Below are 18,657 nucleotides of genomic sequence, written 5' to 3' on the forward strand. Positions count from 1 at the left end.
CCTCCTTTCTGTGACAATGAGGAATACATTTAATTAGGAATCAGAGCCTCCCTCCCCAGCAGATTTCTGAGGATGGCACACACTTACTGTCCTACCAAAGCTGTGTTTTTTTCCTTATGTTGTCCTTTTCCTACCTTGGACAGTGAGCTGAATTATCCCACGATCCTCCCCGTAGGAATTGATGGCGTGGCAGGAAAAGAAGCCAGAATCTTCACGCACAGTTGGCAAAATCTATGGGTGGTTTGAAAAGAAGGTATTGATTGAACAGCAAGCAAGAAAAATAAAACCAACAGCTTTTCCGTGCGCGGCGCGAGAAAAACGGCACAAACTGTTTTACTTGACAGGACTGAATGGATGCTGCACGTTACACACACACAGGTGCACAGTAAAGTATCCAAAATACTGAGCCTTATCAAACCCAGCAACACCTGGGCTGAGGAAGCAGGTTATCAGCTCTACACGTGTAGGCAGGACTTGGAGCACCACCTCTTCCCGTAGCTTCTCCATAGGATTCCTGTTTTTCGGTTACTCGCGAGTTTGCCAAGTATTTAACTGCTGGCTGGAATTTTCCCTGCAAAATGGTGCCTCCTGCTGCTGCCTCCAATTTTTTTTTTTCCCAGCAATTTCTGAAAATAACTCAAGTGGTTGAAGTCTGTGTGGAGGAAACAGAGGTTCCAGCACTGATGTAGTTCCAACACTGCATTCAGCGCGGTGCCTCACAATAAAGTTTTGTGTGGTCTTCCTTCAATTTATGGTTTCACAGCATGGAAATGTTTATATAATATTTATGTAAATGATCGTAATGATATTTTTCTACAGGACCACTGCTTCGTTCAACATACAACAGGGAAAAGATTTTTTCTTTTTTGAAGGAGCAGATGTTCAAAATACCATTTTCTTCTCGTTGTTCAGCGTGCTGCTCCACACTCTATTTACTGCACACAGTTCAAACTGTGCCCTGAAAACAGATATTAATTTTCTCACAGCGTTTTCTGTGCATTCACCTAAGCAACACCCATTTCAGAAACACGAGTGAATTTTTTCCTGACAACATGAAGAGTATTCCACCATTTCATACAGGGAATTAAGGAACCAGATATATGATAATGTTTGTGGCTGCTTGACAAGTTGCCACATATTGGCTGAGCCATGGCAACTCCACGTGTTCTTTATCCCTCAGCAAAACCAAGGGAATATGAGCACAGCTCTCAGTCACCACTGGTCAAAATAAATGGATTAATTTCCCACTCTCTGTAAGGAAATTGGAGAGTGGTAACTTGTCAAGCTGTGTTAAGGTGCATGTGTGGCTGAGCTTTAAGATGGGGAAACAAAAATTTCCAGAGCCCAGTTTGACACATTTAGGGCCTTCTTTCCCCCCCACCCCCACCACAGAGTCCTTAGAAATAAATAGCCTTTCATGTGTCCATAACAGCTTCCACTGAATTAAGCAGCAGAATTCTACAAACAGGTCTCCAGCCTTGCAAATAGAAATATTGTTGTGCACCCAGGGATTGTCTTATTAAAGTCAATAAGAAGAATGAGGGCAAAGAGGCCTAGGGGTCTATCCTATAATTAAATATCATTTGTAACACAAAAAATACTAATATGAACAAAGTCACACATAGAGTTTATTTTTCCTCATAGAAATCAATGACAAAGGCCCCTCACAGAGAGCAAATCCAGATTTTTACTGGATATCATCCAACACAGTTTTTGGCTGATAAAGAGATCTTTTACAAGAGTTATACTAGAATTTAGACAATCACCAGAGAGTCAGAGAAATAGTTCCTTGAGCCTGACAAACACATTTTTAAGTATGACTGAAAATGGATAATCAAGATTTTTGAGTGAAAATCTAAATGACTTTTTTAAAAAAATCTTTTAGATTTCATAATGGCACACATAAAACACCACTTTGAATCCAATGACTAACCTGACTTTTTAAAGTGGTCTCACAAGCCCCACTGAGTGAAAGGGAGGGAGAAAAGTACTTCTGAAAGACAGGATTTTTATCTCAAAACATCTTAATGATTTGAGTGAGGGTAAAGCTGATACACAGCAGAACTGGGGGTCAGATATTCTCTGGGTGCTTATCAGCAGTGTTCTTAAACCTGAGCTGTGCTGGCTAAGGCATGAGCCACTCAGGCTGAGCCTGGATCATTCTCCTGCTACCTCTGGAGTTTGGAAAAATGGAGACTAATTTTTTTGGGAGAGGTTGGATGCAGAGGTTTCCTCTACCTCCTCTTGCTTCCATCACTCCAGGGCTGCACACGGGCAGATCTGATGTTGGGAAGAGGTATCCAAACCAAACCAAGGCACACTCTGACACACCTGGATGAGCTGTGGGTCACTTTTTTTTTTTTCCTTACCTGCAGAGTAGAGATCACTTCATCCCCAACTTCCTTGGTGGAGACAAGGTAACGGGACATCTCAGGGTTGATGATTCTGTCTTCCTTCTCCCAGCGGACTATGATGGGTTTCTCTCCATGGGCTGTGCAGCTCATCTCCTTCTTCTGTCCTTGTGTTGCCAAGGTGGTGTTTGGGTAGGAAGTGATCATAGCTGGAACTAGAAACACACAAAACAACAAAAGAGGTTGTTCTTCAGTGAGCTGACAGGTTTGACCACATGGGGTTGGCCCTTCAGTCTGTGCCTCGGGCAGCCTGTCCATATTCAACCAGATGGACATAAATGTAAGTATTTCATTCCCATGTAGAAAAAACTCTCTTAAGATTGAAGATGGGCCTCAAAGAGAGCTTAGCAGAGAGGAGCTGGAACTGGACAACGGGGCTGTAGAGAAAAGATGATGTGAATCCAAAGGAAGCCTGGCTTGCTGCTCACAGGAAGACTTGTAACATAATTCAATATTCTATGTTCCCAGCACATAAAGGTACTGTAATTAATAAGCATTCAGATATGGGGCAAATAAAGAACTGATAAAAATGTCTTATTCCTTCTGAGGAGCTACTGCTTTATTTGCTGACAGTTATATGTTTTACAAGTGTGTATGGCAGTAATGATCCAATGAAATGAGGGCTCAATTAAACCAGGAGCTGTACAAAATTAAAAGAAAGGCTCTGCACCAAAGAGCTTACAGTCCATGCATGTGCTGAGTGGATAGCTAAACTGTGCTGAAGAGAAAGTATAATTAAACTGACAATACACCAAGATAGATTTCAGTTTTTACTGTATTCAGAAGGTATTTGCAGAACAGTTCGGACATTTCTGTCAACTTCATTAACCATTCTTTCAAAAAGGGCTTAAATTTTAATGTTGAAAAAAGTACTCTCTTGTTAGCAAGACTAGTCTTAAACCCAAAGTATTTTCACATTTTGGAATTAAAATCTTCTGGAAATAGGCAGAAAACATGCTCAGAGTGTGTCACTGCAAACCCCTCGAAACATGGCGTGTTTGAAACAGGACAGTCTCTTTGGTGTCCTGTGCTTTCTTTCCCACGTGGTTTGTCCACCAAGGAACAGCATCTGGGCTTCTGTGACTAGGAAGAATCAAAGCCCATGAACCTGCCTTTCAGTTCAGGCCCTTTCCCTTCTTGGGAGAGGCTGGAAAGCCCTGGGCAGCACACGGAATGAATCTTCTTTTGAATGAATCTGTCCTCTCCCTTAAAGCACAGGAGATGTCAGCAAAGAATTCTTTCTGTGAGCTCCTGCAATAGCCCCTCTCCCCTTGGAGAGGGGTTTTATGCATGAACACTCACCTCTTCTTATCAGAACAACTCCCTCATTCCATCTGAACCTCGCTAGGTCCCTGTTTTAATCAGATGACATTGGCAGAGGACCTGATTTGAGGCCTTCCCGGTCTTGCCTCCTGCTTGGGTTGCAGCTACTGCTGCACAGCAGAATAAAAATCCTTATTTAAATTAATTACTGTAATTGCAATTCTGTAATGCTAATGCCTGATGGCATGACCTTTTCACATGCCAGAGCTGCTAATGCTTGGATATGACAATATGTCAGGATGCAGCCCTTCCTGTTCAAAGGCTTCTTGAACCAAAACAAACCGATTTGAAGATTAACAGGGCTGTGGAGCTGTGGGTTTGAGTTATGAATGGGATCTAATTACAGGAAGAACCCTTAAAAAAGGTCTTGTGTGAGACATGGAGCTCCTCAGGCACCAAAATGCACTAGTGATGGAGTACATTTTGTTTAACTGTTTGGGTATTAGGTATCCACTGGTTTTGTCCAAGAGAAGCATTTGATGGGAAGTAATTATGAATAATCAGAATAGAAAATGAGGATGAGTGTGATTCCATCTTCCAGAGAATGAAAATAGCTTCAGTTTCATCTGGTGTTCTCAGTGTGTTAGTACCCACAAGGAGGTTACTTTCAGAAAATCACTCTTTGTGTCCATTTCCTTGTTGTTTACAAATCCAGAATATACTGGACCGGTGCCATGCAGCTGCAGGGCTGCAGGTAACTTCACTTCTCACAGAATCCCAGAATCACTGAGGTTGGAAAAGACTTCCCAGATCATGAAGTCCACCCTGTGCCCGATGCCCACCTTGTCCCTCAGCCCAGAGCACTGAGTGCCACAGCCAGGCCTTCCTGGGACACCTCCAGGAATGGGGAGTCCACCACCTCCCCAGGCAGCCCCTGCCAAGGCCTGACCACACTTTCCATGAAGAAATTCTTCCTGAATTTCTTCCTGAACTAGCCCCATATATCCTTTCCATGTCCTGTGATGAGTGACAGTGCCAAACCAAACACCACGACTCTCCTTCTTGCTTTCTAAAAACCACAGTCTAGTTTGTGAAGCTCAATTTTTTTTCCCCCAACAAACTTTCTTAATAAGAGCAGCATAAAAACATGTAAAGAAAGATGACTTTATTCCTCAGATACAGCTTTATCCCTGCTTATCCTTCCCTTCTTCTCACATAATCTTCCACACGGATTCCTTATTGCCATAGCAATGCCTTACAGCTAATATTTCTCCTTCCTCCAAAGCTGATTTTTTACTCTTCACAATTTATCTCCAATGATTCTAAACCATAAGCTCTTCTTTTTATCTTCCTCTATGTCAAAAGATTTCTGGTAACAAAGCCACATTCCCAAGGATATTTTAGGCAACGTATTTCTTCATCCCCCAACTATCTTTAATCAAATTACTGATGCAAATAACTGAGATAAATGTGCTGGTGCTTTACTGACAAAATAATCTAGAAAACTGTAAATAAGCAAACTAAATCTGCACTACATATGCATGAGATATTCTCTCAGGATGTCTTAAAAAATAAGTGAAGGCATTTAGAAATATACGAAGATGATTCAGGTGCCATATTAAGTCTGTGTATCCTTTATAGCTCTTCAACATTATACACAGATAAACTAAAATATGTATTTATATAAGGGAATTTTGGAAGGGAAGGACATGTTGCTGTGCCTGTTCAAGGAATCCACAGAGACTTGTTCCACAAATTGGGAGTAGCCCACAAATTGGGACAAATTAATCCAGTTCTGTTTCCTCTGGGTTATTCATGTCTTTCTCCTGAAGGATGCCATGTGGTGCTGGGCATAGTTAAAGATATGTTGGTCAAAACTGGACAAAGGAGAAGCTATAATTTACAGATCATGGCAATTTCCATTTTCAAGGGATGCACGTCCCTGCCAGCAGCATTAATCCAGGAGTCTTCCCTGTTTAAAGCTGGGCTTCCTGTTGGAAAGGCAACCCACTGGTTTCCTCTTTCTTCATGGCAACCCAGTAAGAAGTAATTAAAAAGTATTTAATTATATTATTATTGATTAATTATATTATTATTTATTACATCATCAAAACATTATTTAATATAGCATTAAATATTAGTGTTATATTACTGTATAGCAACAACGTTGCTGTAATTTGTTATATTATTATCAACTCTGTTTCTTATTAATACTATATTTTCTTTATAATATTAACTTCATCCTTAAAAATCAAAGTGCAAAATTCAGTAGTCGGGGTTATTCTTAAGAATCATGGAACTTGCTCAGACAAAACAAGAACCTTTTGTCCCACTCTTGAAGAAAACTGAATCTGGACCTTTCCCAAGATTCAGTCAAAATTGCTTAATCTGACTCTCTTTTCTCTGCTACTGCTGAGTGTTTCATCAGGAACTGAAGGCAAACAGAAGTAGAAACATTTAATTACCATGAGATAGACTGGTCCCATTTTCCAGAATAAGGAGGCCATAGTAAGTTAGGTCAAGCCTGTGCTCAGAAACTTTGGAATCCTTTTAGAATAAATCTTCATGACTTACTAGGAAACCAAAATTCACATTAATTTTAAAAATTGTGTGGGGAGTTGGGGGAATAAATATTTTTTCTCTCAGATCATAGATGGAAATAGCCACATGGGGGAAAAAAACCCCAAAGAGGCTCACTGTATTTCAGTTTGTAATTAAACACTTAGTATCTCTTTAGCATTCATAAATGACTCCAAGACTGGTTGAAGTTCTCAGCATGTTTAAGAACCATCACTGTCTGTAGTCTCTAAATGGTATTTTTCTGGCTACCTGGCTGTGTTGGAAAGAGGAACACAACACAGTCTGCATCACAGTCCACAGGGAGATGCCACAAGCCACTCTGGGATGTATTTTGAGTACTGAAGGTTAGGTTGCTGATCATGGCCAAACATCAGTGCAAATTCAAGTTGTTCTTGAGACAGAAGATGGAAAAATGCAGCAGGTGAACAAATCCAGTGATGTTATGATCTGGAGATAACTGAGGCCAGTGAGAATTTGGGTGTGCTCAGTGACAGACACGTCCTGGACTCTGTTAGTGATGTGACTCCCAATATATAAACGTCTCACCATGTCTCCACCTCTTCTGGGTGCCCTATGAAGTGTCCAAGGCCAGGTTGGATGGGGCTTGGAGCAACATGGGCTGGTGGAAGGTGTCCCTGCCCATGGCAGGGGTTGGAACGAGATGAGCTTTAAGGTCCCTTTCAACCCAAACCATTCTGTGATTCTGTGATTCCCCTGCTCTGAAGATCTCTGTGCTGGCAGTGTCCTCATAGTTTGGCTCTTTAACTGGAGCATGATTAAACTGGCCAAACATCAGTTTGGGGACAGTCTGTCACTGTAGTGGGATTCATCTTGCAACCATCTATGCCAAGATACTCATTGTCGACTTCCCAATGGAAAGAAAGATCCACAGAAAGAGCTGCTCATCTAGTCAGATGAACTGTGCCCTCAAAAGCCTCTCCTTTACATTGATCATTCAGGAACCTGCATCTGGTTTTCTTGTACATCTTCTAGAACAGAGGACAACAACCCTTTGATGCAATTTAAACTACCTTGGGTAAAAATAACGTCATGAATGAGGGTGGCAGTTGTGGTAAGAGAAAACTGCATTAAACTTGAAATTAATACATATTGAAAAAAATGAATTAAAATTCCAATTTAGCATTTAGGCCAAATTCAGCACACCCTTCTATGCTGGTCAGTCATGGTGAGAATACTCTTCTCCTGTGAAAAATGCAATTTTTCTACCTCAAAAACAACTTCCCTCTTCCTCAATCCACTTTTGCTCAGGCAAAGGAAGCCCATGCAGATATATTACTTATGTTTAAGGGAGTCTAACTCTCACAGTTTATTAACAAATAGTTTATTATTTGTTTATTCATTTTCAAATGTAGTGGACTTCCAGGAGTCAGTGAGTGTGTGGCTAAAATTCATAATTTCAGTTTTCCCTTTCTGATAGGAGACATTTTAGTTTACTCGAATAGCATCTTCCTGGAATTCAAATGGTGTTCTGAATCCAGATGGGAATTTTAAACCAATAGAACTTCAACACTTCAATTTAAACACAGTTTTTTTGGTAAAACTGTAACCTGTTCAGCAGGTGAAAATCATGCTTATTCCTGATCCTCAAGAGATGCCCAAGATTAGGAAGCAAACTGCTTGTCTCAAAGAGTAAAAGAAATATGTTAACACAAAAATAAGCATCCAATTTTTATGTATACAAGTTATTATACATTATTATAATGGGTATATAATTACTGACAACAGTTTTCTACCAGTGTTCACAAATTTTGGAAATGAACATCAGATTTGTGACTTTACCATGTTCATTTGCTGCAAACCTCCTGAGAGACATGTTCTTTTAGGAGAAATATTTTAAAAATTCCATTTGAAATATTTAAATATTTCATAAAGGTAAATTTAGAGTACAATATTTTACTGTACTGCTTGGAATTAGGAAATAATTTGTTGGGTAAGCAATGCAAGTCTCAAATTGAGACAATAACGAGTGACTTGTGTCACTAATCAACACAGCATGAATTTTAAATGTAAAAAGCCAATGTTTTGAAATGAATAGCTATTGATGTTCCAGATTAAAAAAAAAAATAAAAAATTCAAGCATGTCAACCTGAGAAATTTGAGGAGAAAAGCAAAGATTTGATGAATTAGTATGACAGATTGAATTATTTACTCAGCTTGAGTTTCAGGAGTCAAAGTAAATTCAGAAGATTTATTCATAAATATATTCCTCAAAATATTTTTAAATAAAACAAGAAAAATCAAATTACCTCCTACCCTCAACCTGCCCTAAAAGGAGGGCTAGTAGCCTTTTATGTGCTTCCATTAATAACTGGTAGATGAATGGATTTCTGGACAATAAGCAAGAGTTTCATTAGCAGTTCAATTAACAAAATTAGACAGGAAAGTCTAAAAAACAGCACTGCTGTGTAAAAAGAGACTGTGAACAGCAGAAGCTGCATCTTTATATTTCTATTTAGTGAAGAGTCCATGAGAATTATTAAATGTAATAGAGAGAAATTAAATCCAGACATGACCAGTCCATGTTCCAGCTTCATAAGCTGGCATTAAAAATCTCATATCAAAACAAGAGACTCAGTGGTCTGTAAAAACTGCATTATTAGGATATTAGGACACCCATACAAGGTGATCTTTGGAAAAAAACAAAATTCTAAAAAGAAAGAAATCACTGAGTGGGCATGAATATGGATTCTGCACACCCTAAAATATCATTCCAACTCTTCCCCTGATAGAAATGAAGTTACTTTTATTATAAGTATTATTCAAACATGTGTTTCCAGGCTCAAACAGGCCTTGTTTGATGCTGAGCTTTAATAAGAATGACAATGATGTCTTGAGCACTTGGCAGCTCCACCAGGGCCTCCTGATCTGATTGAATGTGTCAGGGCAAAGGCTGTGAACATTTAGGGTTCATCTCCTATTCACTCAGAAGTGGTTTCAGGTCACATTAGAGGAAGAGAAGATGATTTATTTTGCATGACAACTATGAATTTTAACCAAAAGACACATTAATAAAATAAAAAGGGGGCTTTTTCTCTCAAATCACAAAGGTAATTCTTTCTTCTTCCTCAGGTTCTTTTCTGGCGTGAGTTCTGTGTTTGTACATTGCAAGCTGATGCCTTCAAATGATACACAGGAGACCAGCAACTGCTCATATTTCCTGGTCTTTCCTTTGCCTCTGACATGGTTCTGAAATGAATGTGACTTTCTTTTGCTTTGCCATGCAGCTTCAATTCCCATTTTGTCTGACTGCACTTCCTAATAGCCAGGAGGAAGGGAATGGGAAATGATAAGATGACAGATTTGTCCCCTGCAGTCAGTTACAGTGAAAGCCTGTGGAAGTTTGTGACAAATTGTGGTGTCTCACATGAGGCACTGGAAAATCAGTTCCATCAAAGCTTGGCTAATTGTCCAAACAAAAATAAGTGGTCACAACCCTGTAAAACATTACATTACCATGTATATAATTGTGATTTATGGGACTTAGACAAAGACCATCTTCCTACACAAGCAATTAATGGACAGTATTAGTGCTACAATTGTTGTGAAGTGTGGATGCCTCAAAATTAGTATTAGAAACATATCTCCATTAAGTATAAATTTCTTGGGCTATTTTCTATTCCAAATCAATTATGATCTTTCATCCTCCTATATAAAAGCCAGGCTGGAAAGAGCAGGAATGTTAAATAGTTAAAACTAGCAATACATAATTTCAGATAACTTCTCCAATGCTTTGATCTTAAATTGAATTCAGTCTGCCATTGAGATGGCATCAAGTTTTATTGTTAAATGAGAGGGTTACTGGTAGCATAATTGTAAAGCACAGTGCTTTAATTTTTTGAGTCTTACTAAATGCAAATCAGTTAAAAACAGACACTGTGGAACCACATGGGAGAGAGCTCTTTTTTTTTTTTTGCAAGTTGACATGCTCTGAACTTTCCATTTGTGTCCTTTCATTAAAAATACCTAAACAGTTTACAAGTTTAAATAAGGAAAAAAAAAAAAAGGGCAGAAAGTCATTGGAAAACACAAGCTTTAATCAGGAGCTATTTTAGGACCCAGCAGTTCCCATAAGTCTTTTAGATTTTGGAGGCTGTGAAGTGACATGTGTAAATGTCCCTCCCAGGGGAAGAGAGGCAAGCACTAATTGGGGTATTGACAGGTTTAAATGAAGCAGAAACACCCTAAGAAACTCTGGCTACAACAGAAATGAGTGTTGGTGAGCAGAGCATGCCGGGACATTAATGGTTTTCATTCACTGCTCACTCATGCAAGTAACTCTACTTTTAAGCACGGTGACCTGGGTCTATAACAGCTCAGTTCTGAGCTAAAAAGCCATGAAATACTATCTGCTGATGTATAAGAAAGAGAGCTCTGGTAGGGCTGGTCTCCTCTAGCCACTCAGAGCAAATGATATTTTTATTCCCTAGATAGATGCAGATAAACCAACATCATCTGTGATGACAGAAAGAGAACTCAAATATATTAAAGTCAGCAAGATACTACTCTCTGTAGTTAGTAGCCATTCTCTATATGAGTACATTAAACACAGGAAACATAAATATATATATTTTCTGCACATTAACACAAACAGAAAGGTGTTATTGCATTGGATGGATATACAAAAGCATTCACTTGTTCATGAAAGTCAAGCATGTGCATAGAAGTAGTCAGTGGTTCATCACAACCTGTCTTTATGTGGCTAAAAATTAGCCATCCAAGCTTCTGTCACGGTCCTTGGGGGGAAACAAGACCTTCCAGAGGGCCATTCACCTTGTCTTAAAGATGACAAACACCTTCTTACTGATGATAAAAGCACCTCAGGGTGAACTGCTCAGACTTTTGCAACCAACCTTTAGAAGCCCAGCTTAAAGTCATGGAAATCAAGTGCTAAAGGCCTAATATTAAACTCTACATTCCCTTAACTAAGGAGATTCAGGATGTTATTTAATGCTACAGTCTCAGGATGTTAATAAATCTACAGTCTCAGGAAAGACAGGAAAGGAGATTCAACTAGAGGGAATAAGATCCTAATAAAAAGCTCTGAATGCTTTTATTTTGATGGACATCAATCTGGTTTCTCCAGGAAAAATTCTACTTCTGCCTCTCATCACAGAGACCATCTGGGGATGGTTTGGGAATGGTCTGACCATCCATGAGGCATTATCTCAACCAAAAACTTGATTCCAAATCTATTTTACCTTTTATTTTCTGCTATAAGTTCTATTTTCTGCTTTTACTGCTCATCATGCCAGGAGCTTCTAGAGGGAAAGGAGATCTCAAGCTGGTCAATAAAAGGAGAAAAATTCCAAATGATTGGGAAATGCTCTGAAAGGCTGATCAGTCTCAGAAAAGCTGATGGGTAACTTGTGTACTAAACAATTTCTTACTACAGGTCTTCTGGAAAGAGGGAATTACCAGCAAAGAGAAACAAAGTGGGCTTAGAGAAGCACAATATTTATAAACTAAAGATATTCAGTATAATACTTCCCCAAATTACTTTTTCCCCATAAATAAGAAGCAGCTCTTACAGCAGAAAATCAGAAAGGAAATTTCTCACTTACTTTCATTATATTTGAAATGAGGAGCTGCCCCTTTGGGAATTTGTTGTGATTGTTATATTCATTGTTATCATGCCTTTGCAGTGTTTTATCAAATTCAAGGCCAAGCCTTTGTACTGAGTATTTCGGGAGGGTTACACTGAACAATTAATACACTTCCAGGCAAAAGCTGTGGCTGACAATTTGGCTCCAGCACCCAAATGTCTAAGGCCAGAGGAAGTGGATGGACCCTAATTTGAACCCAGATTATAGTTATTTTGGTTTATTCAGAGCTTCCAGTGTGCTCATCCAGCTGTGAGTCAGAGAACAGCTGAAAAGAAGTTTTAAAGCCAAATTTCACACCGCTGTTCCTGATGTTGAGAGGACCTTGCTCCATAGCTGGGGACCTACAGGTTTGTCACCTATATAATTTAGGTCAAGGGTGGGGGGTGTGTGTATGTTTGCAGCTGACTTTGTGCATAGACATGTGTGGGAGTAAGAAAAGAAAAAAAAAAAAAGCAGATGTTTTCCACAGAGGTAAACAAGGAGAATTATTTCACTACGTGGAAAAGAGGACAAAGCAACCTTCACTGCCTTCTCCCCTCGACCTTCAGCTGTCCTGTAGATTCCTCTTTTCAATATGCTCTTAAAAAAAAAAACCCAGTGTCTCTGTTTCTCCAGAGACCATTTTTACCCCTCGGCCAAGGAAAGGCATCATAAATACTTGTGTTTCAGGCAGGAGTAAATTACAGCCATCCATCTCCTGCACAGAGCCTGTGGCACAGGGCTGTGGGTCACTTCCCCCCACGGTACCTTCCCACAGCACGAAGGAGTTCAAAGGACTTGGTTTATTTTTTATTTTTTTTTTTTTTTTTTTGCCTTTAAATTGCTCTTCAAGGGAATAGAAACTTCCATTACCTCTTCCACACCCAAAAGCAGAGGCCAAAATGGCACTGCTGATAATGTAACCAGCAGCAAAGCAAGAAGAAAGTCATTGCTTCTAAGCATGGCTTGACATATTGCATGTGATGGATGCTGAATATGATAAATGAAGCAGCCAGTTACAGGGGCACTGTGAAAACACTGCTTTTATTTTTTTTTTTATTTTTTTTTAAATCAAATTGTCTAATGTTTCTTTTTTAATCAGATCCCTGAAACGCACAAATGCAAAAACCGTGCTTAGATCTAAACTTGCTGCCTAAACTATTAAATTATCTTTAAAGAATTTGGCCTTAGGAAATCCAGGATGTTTAAGTGTTGGTTTGGTCATTCTGGGTTTTGGGAGGTTTTGTGTGTTTTGGGGTTTTTTTTTGGTTGCTGTTGTTTATTTTATTTTATTTTATTTTATTTTAAATTATATTCCATTATAAAAAGAATAATCACTTACAAATGAACAGTGTGGGTTTATGCACTATATAACAACCTCATTAGTCACATACACGGGGAGAACTTATGCTCAACTTTTATTGCTTTTTCTGTGATGCATTTTAGAGTTTCTTGTTAGTTGCTAGGAAGCTTTTCAGAACCCCTCCTGTTGGAACTTCAGACTGTAAGAATGGCCAAGAAAGGGTTTTAATTTAATTTCTCTAAAGCATATCTACTGATTATTCCTTGGGATGCAAGAAATATACAGAAAGAAAAGGTTTTTTGACTCCTAGTTGTAGGGTTTTCGTGTTCCCAGCTGGGAAAGCAGGATGCCCTACATTTCCTTGGCTCCAAAACAGGTAATCTGAAAATGGTGACAGCTCTGGCTGAAATTGGGATCTCAGGATTTCCCAGCCCTCTGTGATGAAGCTGAGCACCCTGAGTGTGGCTGTGGTTTGACACTATGAGATCAAGCTCTGGGCTCCACAGCTCCCTGTACAACTTTTATTGTCCACAGTTCAGCCGTGGCTGGTGTGGTCCCTCAGACCCAGGTTCATGGGCAATAATCTGTGTGTGAAATCTACTGGTGGGGAGCCAATGGAGGGAACTTTCCAAATATTTCTAAGCAATTCTTTTCAACTGTGTAAATATAAGTCTGTGTAAATATTCTGTGTATTCTACCTCTCTGTCCACAAAAACATTGGAAATTATACCAAAATTGAATTATAATTTTCAGCAAACCATCACTTACAGTTATGATTTCCCTAAATACTGGCTGGGTAAAGAATGGGTTGAGAGCAGCCCTGAGTAGAAAGCCTTGGGAGGATTGTTTGATGAGAAGCTCAACATAACCCACCAATGTCCACTCATAGCCCAGACAACACCTGTGTCCTGGGCTGCATCCAAAGCATCATGGGCAGCAGGGCAGGGGGGAATTCTGCCCCTCTGCCCCCTCAGGTGAGACTCCCCTGCTGCCTCCAGCCCTGGGATCCCCAGCACAGCAAGGACATGGAGCTGCTGGAGAGAGTCCAGAGGAGGCACCAAGAGGATCCCAGGGCTGGAGCAGCTCTGCTGGGAGGAAAGGCTGGGAGAGCTGGGATTGTTCAGCCTGGAGAAGGGAAGCTCTGGAGAGACCTTACAGCACCTAACAGTAAATAAAGGAGGCTACAAGAAGGTTGGAGAAGGACTTTTTACAAGGGCATGTAGTGTTAGAACATGGGGCAATGGTTTTAGTCTAAGAGAGGGTAAGGTTAGATTAGGTATAAGAAATTCTTTACTGTGAGGGTGGTGAGGCCCTGACACAGGTTGCCCAGAGAAGCTGTGGTTGCCCTATCCGTGGCAGTGTCCAAGGTCAGCTTGGACGGGGCTTGGAGCAACCTGGGCTAGTGGAAGGTGTCCCTGCCCATGGCAGGGGTTTGGAAGGGGGTGATCTTTAAGGTCCCTTCCAACCCAAACCCTTCCATGATTCTTGACTTGGAACTTTTCTGTTTATTCATAAACAAGTGCAAGACCCATCAGCTGCTCTGCAACTTCTCTTCTTAATCTGTCTCTGTTATAAAACTGGACTCAGAATATCAGACATTTTTCAGACACTAATGCTGCTTCATTCTCCATAAATCCAGACACATCCACATCCGCACACATCCAGATTTCAAATACTAAGAGGCAAAAGGCACTGCTTTCCATTACCAGCTTCACAGGCTCTTCAGTTCCTTGCCTGACCTGACTAATTCGATACGACCAAGGACTTCACCAATCAGATATTTTTTTCTTTTTCAAACTGAAGAAACCATCCATTATACAATAGTTAGACCTACTTATCTTATTAATGTTAACAAATAAGCACAGAAATTATAGTTTTGTTTTAAAACTCAATACAGAGCTTTCAACAATGACATTTCCTAGTTACAGGTGATATAAAGCACCCAAAACAGGAGGGAAAAAAGCAAAGTATATTACAGTTCCAAACTTATTCAAAAATCAGGACAAAATGCTCACAAAATCTTCAAAATGCAAATTTTGATGGAAAAGGAAAAAGAGCTGTGAAAATTTATGAAAATACTCAAAACTATATCTTTTTTTCAGCCAAACGATAAAAGTTCAATGGTTTGAATTCATGGAGATAAAATCACTGTAAAGGACATGGATTTCCTGGTGGTCACCTGGGAATACATTCCTGACTTTTTAGTTCTATGAGGAACTGAAAGAACGGCTTTGTCAAGTAAAAAACAAAACTCAAGATTATAGTTTTATTGAATCAGGTAAAAATTCTTTTATTTACCATGAAGTAAAGTTATCCCTAATTTCTAGTTAGCTTCTACTCAGCACCTTATTTAATGAATTTGCCCATGGATGAATGCTTCCAGGTTCACTGCCAAAAACAGACTGCAGGATTGATGGGCAGGACACTGGATTTATTGTTGTATAACCATGCAGCTTCTCCTCTGTAAATAACTAGTAGCTCATGGTAATTAAAGATTTATCATATTACCTAATATCCCATAAAAAAGCATCCTGAGATTTTATCTTGAGAAGCAATCCCATTTTTGCTCTCTCTTAAATGGTGGGAAATATGGTTGTTATTTCAAATCCAGCATGAAAAATCCTTTGTTGTTGAAGAAGTGCTACACCTTCATTCCACAGTGTTTTACTGGGAACTCACAGTGGAAAGATGCTGGAAAATGATGTGATTTTTAACTTTCCTTCCCAGTAAGATAAATGAAAGTAATAACAGCATCAGCACGATGCCAAACTAATAACTGAGTAGGAATGTTCTAAAGAGGTGCTGCTACTGTCAAAGCAGCTGCAATTATAACTTTAAACTGGGACAAACCCATCAGATTCCCACCATCTCAACCACTTATGCAAAGAAAAGAGTGATAAAAGCAGATTGTTTCTCCACCCCAATTTATTTCATTTCCTTTCTTTTCCCTTTAATAAGTGGATCATTGATAACGTTGAACAACTTCAGGACATCTTGTGGGCAACAGGCTTTTCCCCCTCAGTTCCTAGGAATGAAAATGGGGGACTTGGACTTTGTCCAAGTCTCCAGATCCAGCAATTGTCTTAAAGAGTTTGTCCCATCTTCCATTAGTATCGAATCCTGAAATTTGAATGCCAAAAGTCTATTTTGAAGAGTAACTCTACTGAATTCAGAATCTACTGAATCACAGAATCATTTCAGTTGCAAAAGACCTCCAAGATCATCAGATCTCCAACCTACTGGCTGCAGACTTAAAAAGTAAGTGAGAATTAAAGGATATATATTTCTTTAATATATATATTTCCTCTCTGAATTAATCTTATATGGATTAAAAAAGAAACTGATTTTAAAAGGCAAACTCAAGCATCCAAAATTCCAATAAACAAAATAACTGAATCTTCCAACCAGTCTCCAGTGAGATTGCTGTGATAATGTTTGATGATGCATTCTTTAATTACACAAACATTGTTTTCTCACAAGATAAATTCTCCTTCAGTACAGGGAGCACACAGTGCTCAGGATTGTGGACTTAGGGAATGATGCTACTTTTATTTTTACCTCATTTTTGATCATGCACTTGATTAGAAAATAGTAAAAGACACAAAATGAAGTCCCTTGGTTAAGCTTGCTGAATGCCACATAGGATACTCTCATTTTACTCTCTTTTCTGTGGCAAAATGAAGGTTTTCTAGAACATTACTTTCCACCTTCTTTCACAGATGTTTTTGTGTTCCTTCATTTATTTCTAGGTGTTCAAGTGGCTTTGCAGAGTTGCTGAACATCCCTGACTACAATTGAAGTCTTCTTGAAAATGTACCTTGATTGTCTACAAAGTGAATTATTCCTCAGATAACACATGGGGTATGTTTGCTGTCTTTTGAAGTAGTCACATAGCCAGAAAAGATCTGAACTTATATAAGGTTTTTCAAGGATAACTTGGAAGCCTCTTGAAGTTCTGTGATTCCTGAGATATTCTTATATTTATGCTGTGTACTTGACTCAGTTGTTCTGTATGAGCAGCATCAACCAAGAGACAGAGTGCCCAGAACCAGTCTTAGAAAGAACAGCTCATTAAGAAGCTGAACTCTACTGAACTGTGGAAAAAATATAAATATAAATGCAACCATATCTGCAGCACCAAAGAAAGGAAAAGCCTTCTCAGCCCTCTGTCAGTTAAATGCATTTTTAATACTGGTGCTAACAAATAATAATCCTTTGATTTTCCTTCCAAAAGCTTGCAAAGTTGCTGGTAGCTCCACTAACTCTTCCAGTTTCTATTGTCAGCCCTACCAGTCTCTCATAAATCTCACTAGTCTCTTACACCTCTCTCTCCAGAGCTCATGTTCCTTCCCTCAGATTTCGCCAGAATAACCCCCTGTAATCTCACATGGTTTCCCCCCCTCCTCTCCGAGCAGGCCCCTGTTGTGTTTTTTAATTAGATGGTGTCCTTTGCAGAGAACGGGAATTTGAGGCAAAGAGGTGAAAAAAGAGTCACTGGTAATTTATTGCACTACCAGGGCTGAGTGAGCTGGTAACTACGAGACTGTAAACCTGGGTAATTAGTTTTGGAGGGAGCACTGGAAGATTTGGTGCTCCAGATGAAAAAAAAAAGGAACCTGAATCATTATCTTAATGTTATTGAATGGTCTCAGGAAGTGTAAAAAACAGGTCATCTGTCAAGAATTCCCATGTCATAATTACTGGCTGGGCCCACCCAGCCCCACCTGCAAAGCCCGGGCTGTGCCCTGTGGAGAGCTGGGGGTCGTGTGGGACCATGGCCAAAGCCCCCAAGGGCTCAGGGGTGCAGAGCTCAGCCCATCACAGCTCTCCCAGGAGTGGCTCCGGCTCCCTCTCCCTCCCTGTCCCACCCTCACTCTCCCTCTCCCTCTCCCCCTCTTTGCAGGACAGGACGACGCCAATGGACAGGAACAGGACAATGGCCATGGATGAGGAGAAGCCCGCCCAGGCCTCCTCTGCCTCCTCCGCCCCCCGCGGATGGACCTGAGGCTTCCACAGCACGGGGAAAGAGCCCCCAGGATCCTGGGCTTCCCATCGGCCAGGCCGACCCAGCTGGATGGACGCTGGGACCAGGATTAACATCCCAGCATGAGGATAGGGATCAACGCTGGAACCAGGATTAACATCCCATCAGCTGGATCAACACTGCCTCCTGGTAAACATTTTTTTCTCCCTCCTTCCTTCCTTCCTTCCTTCCTTTCTTTCTTTCCTTCTTTCTTTCTTTTTCTTTCTTTCCCTTTCTTTCTTTTTCTTTCTTTCCTTCTCACTTTCCTTCCTTCTTTATTTCCTTCTTTCTTTCCTTCTTTTTCTTTCTTTCTTTTTCTTTCTTTCCTTCTTTCTTTCCTTCTTTCTCTTTTTCCTTTCCTTCTTTCTCCCTTTCTTTCTTTCCTTCTTTGTTTCTTTCTCCCTTTCTTTCTTTTTCTTTCTCCCTTTCTTTCTCTTTCTCTTTCTCTTTCTCTTTCTCTTTCTCTTTCTCTTT

General features: G+C 39.9%; 1 protein-coding gene across 3 annotated transcripts in view; it reads right to left on the reverse strand.

Moving 5' to 3' along the window:
• Positions 1–18,657, reverse strand: part of DSCAM (DS cell adhesion molecule) — a 440,015-nt gene that overhangs the window by 102,876 nt on the left and 318,482 nt on the right. For 2 of the 3 annotated variants that reach the window (XM_027635014.1, XM_027635020.1), the window contains exons 12-13: positions 2,370–2,566; positions 135–231 (exon numbers count right to left, since the gene is read on the reverse strand). In XM_027635014.1, the coding sequence (XP_027490815.1) occupies positions 135–231; positions 2,370–2,566 (294 nt within the window). Of the gene's footprint in view, positions 1–134; positions 232–2,369; positions 2,567–18,657 lie in introns of those variants that run through there. The other variant, XM_027635030.1, reaches the window with a different exon arrangement.

This window comes from Corapipo altera, unplaced genomic scaffold, assembly GCF_003945725.1.
Source record: "Corapipo altera isolate COAL_440 unplaced genomic scaffold, ASM394572v1 0, whole genome shotgun sequence".
NCBI lineage: Eukaryota > Metazoa > Chordata > Aves > Passeriformes > Pipridae > Corapipo > Corapipo altera.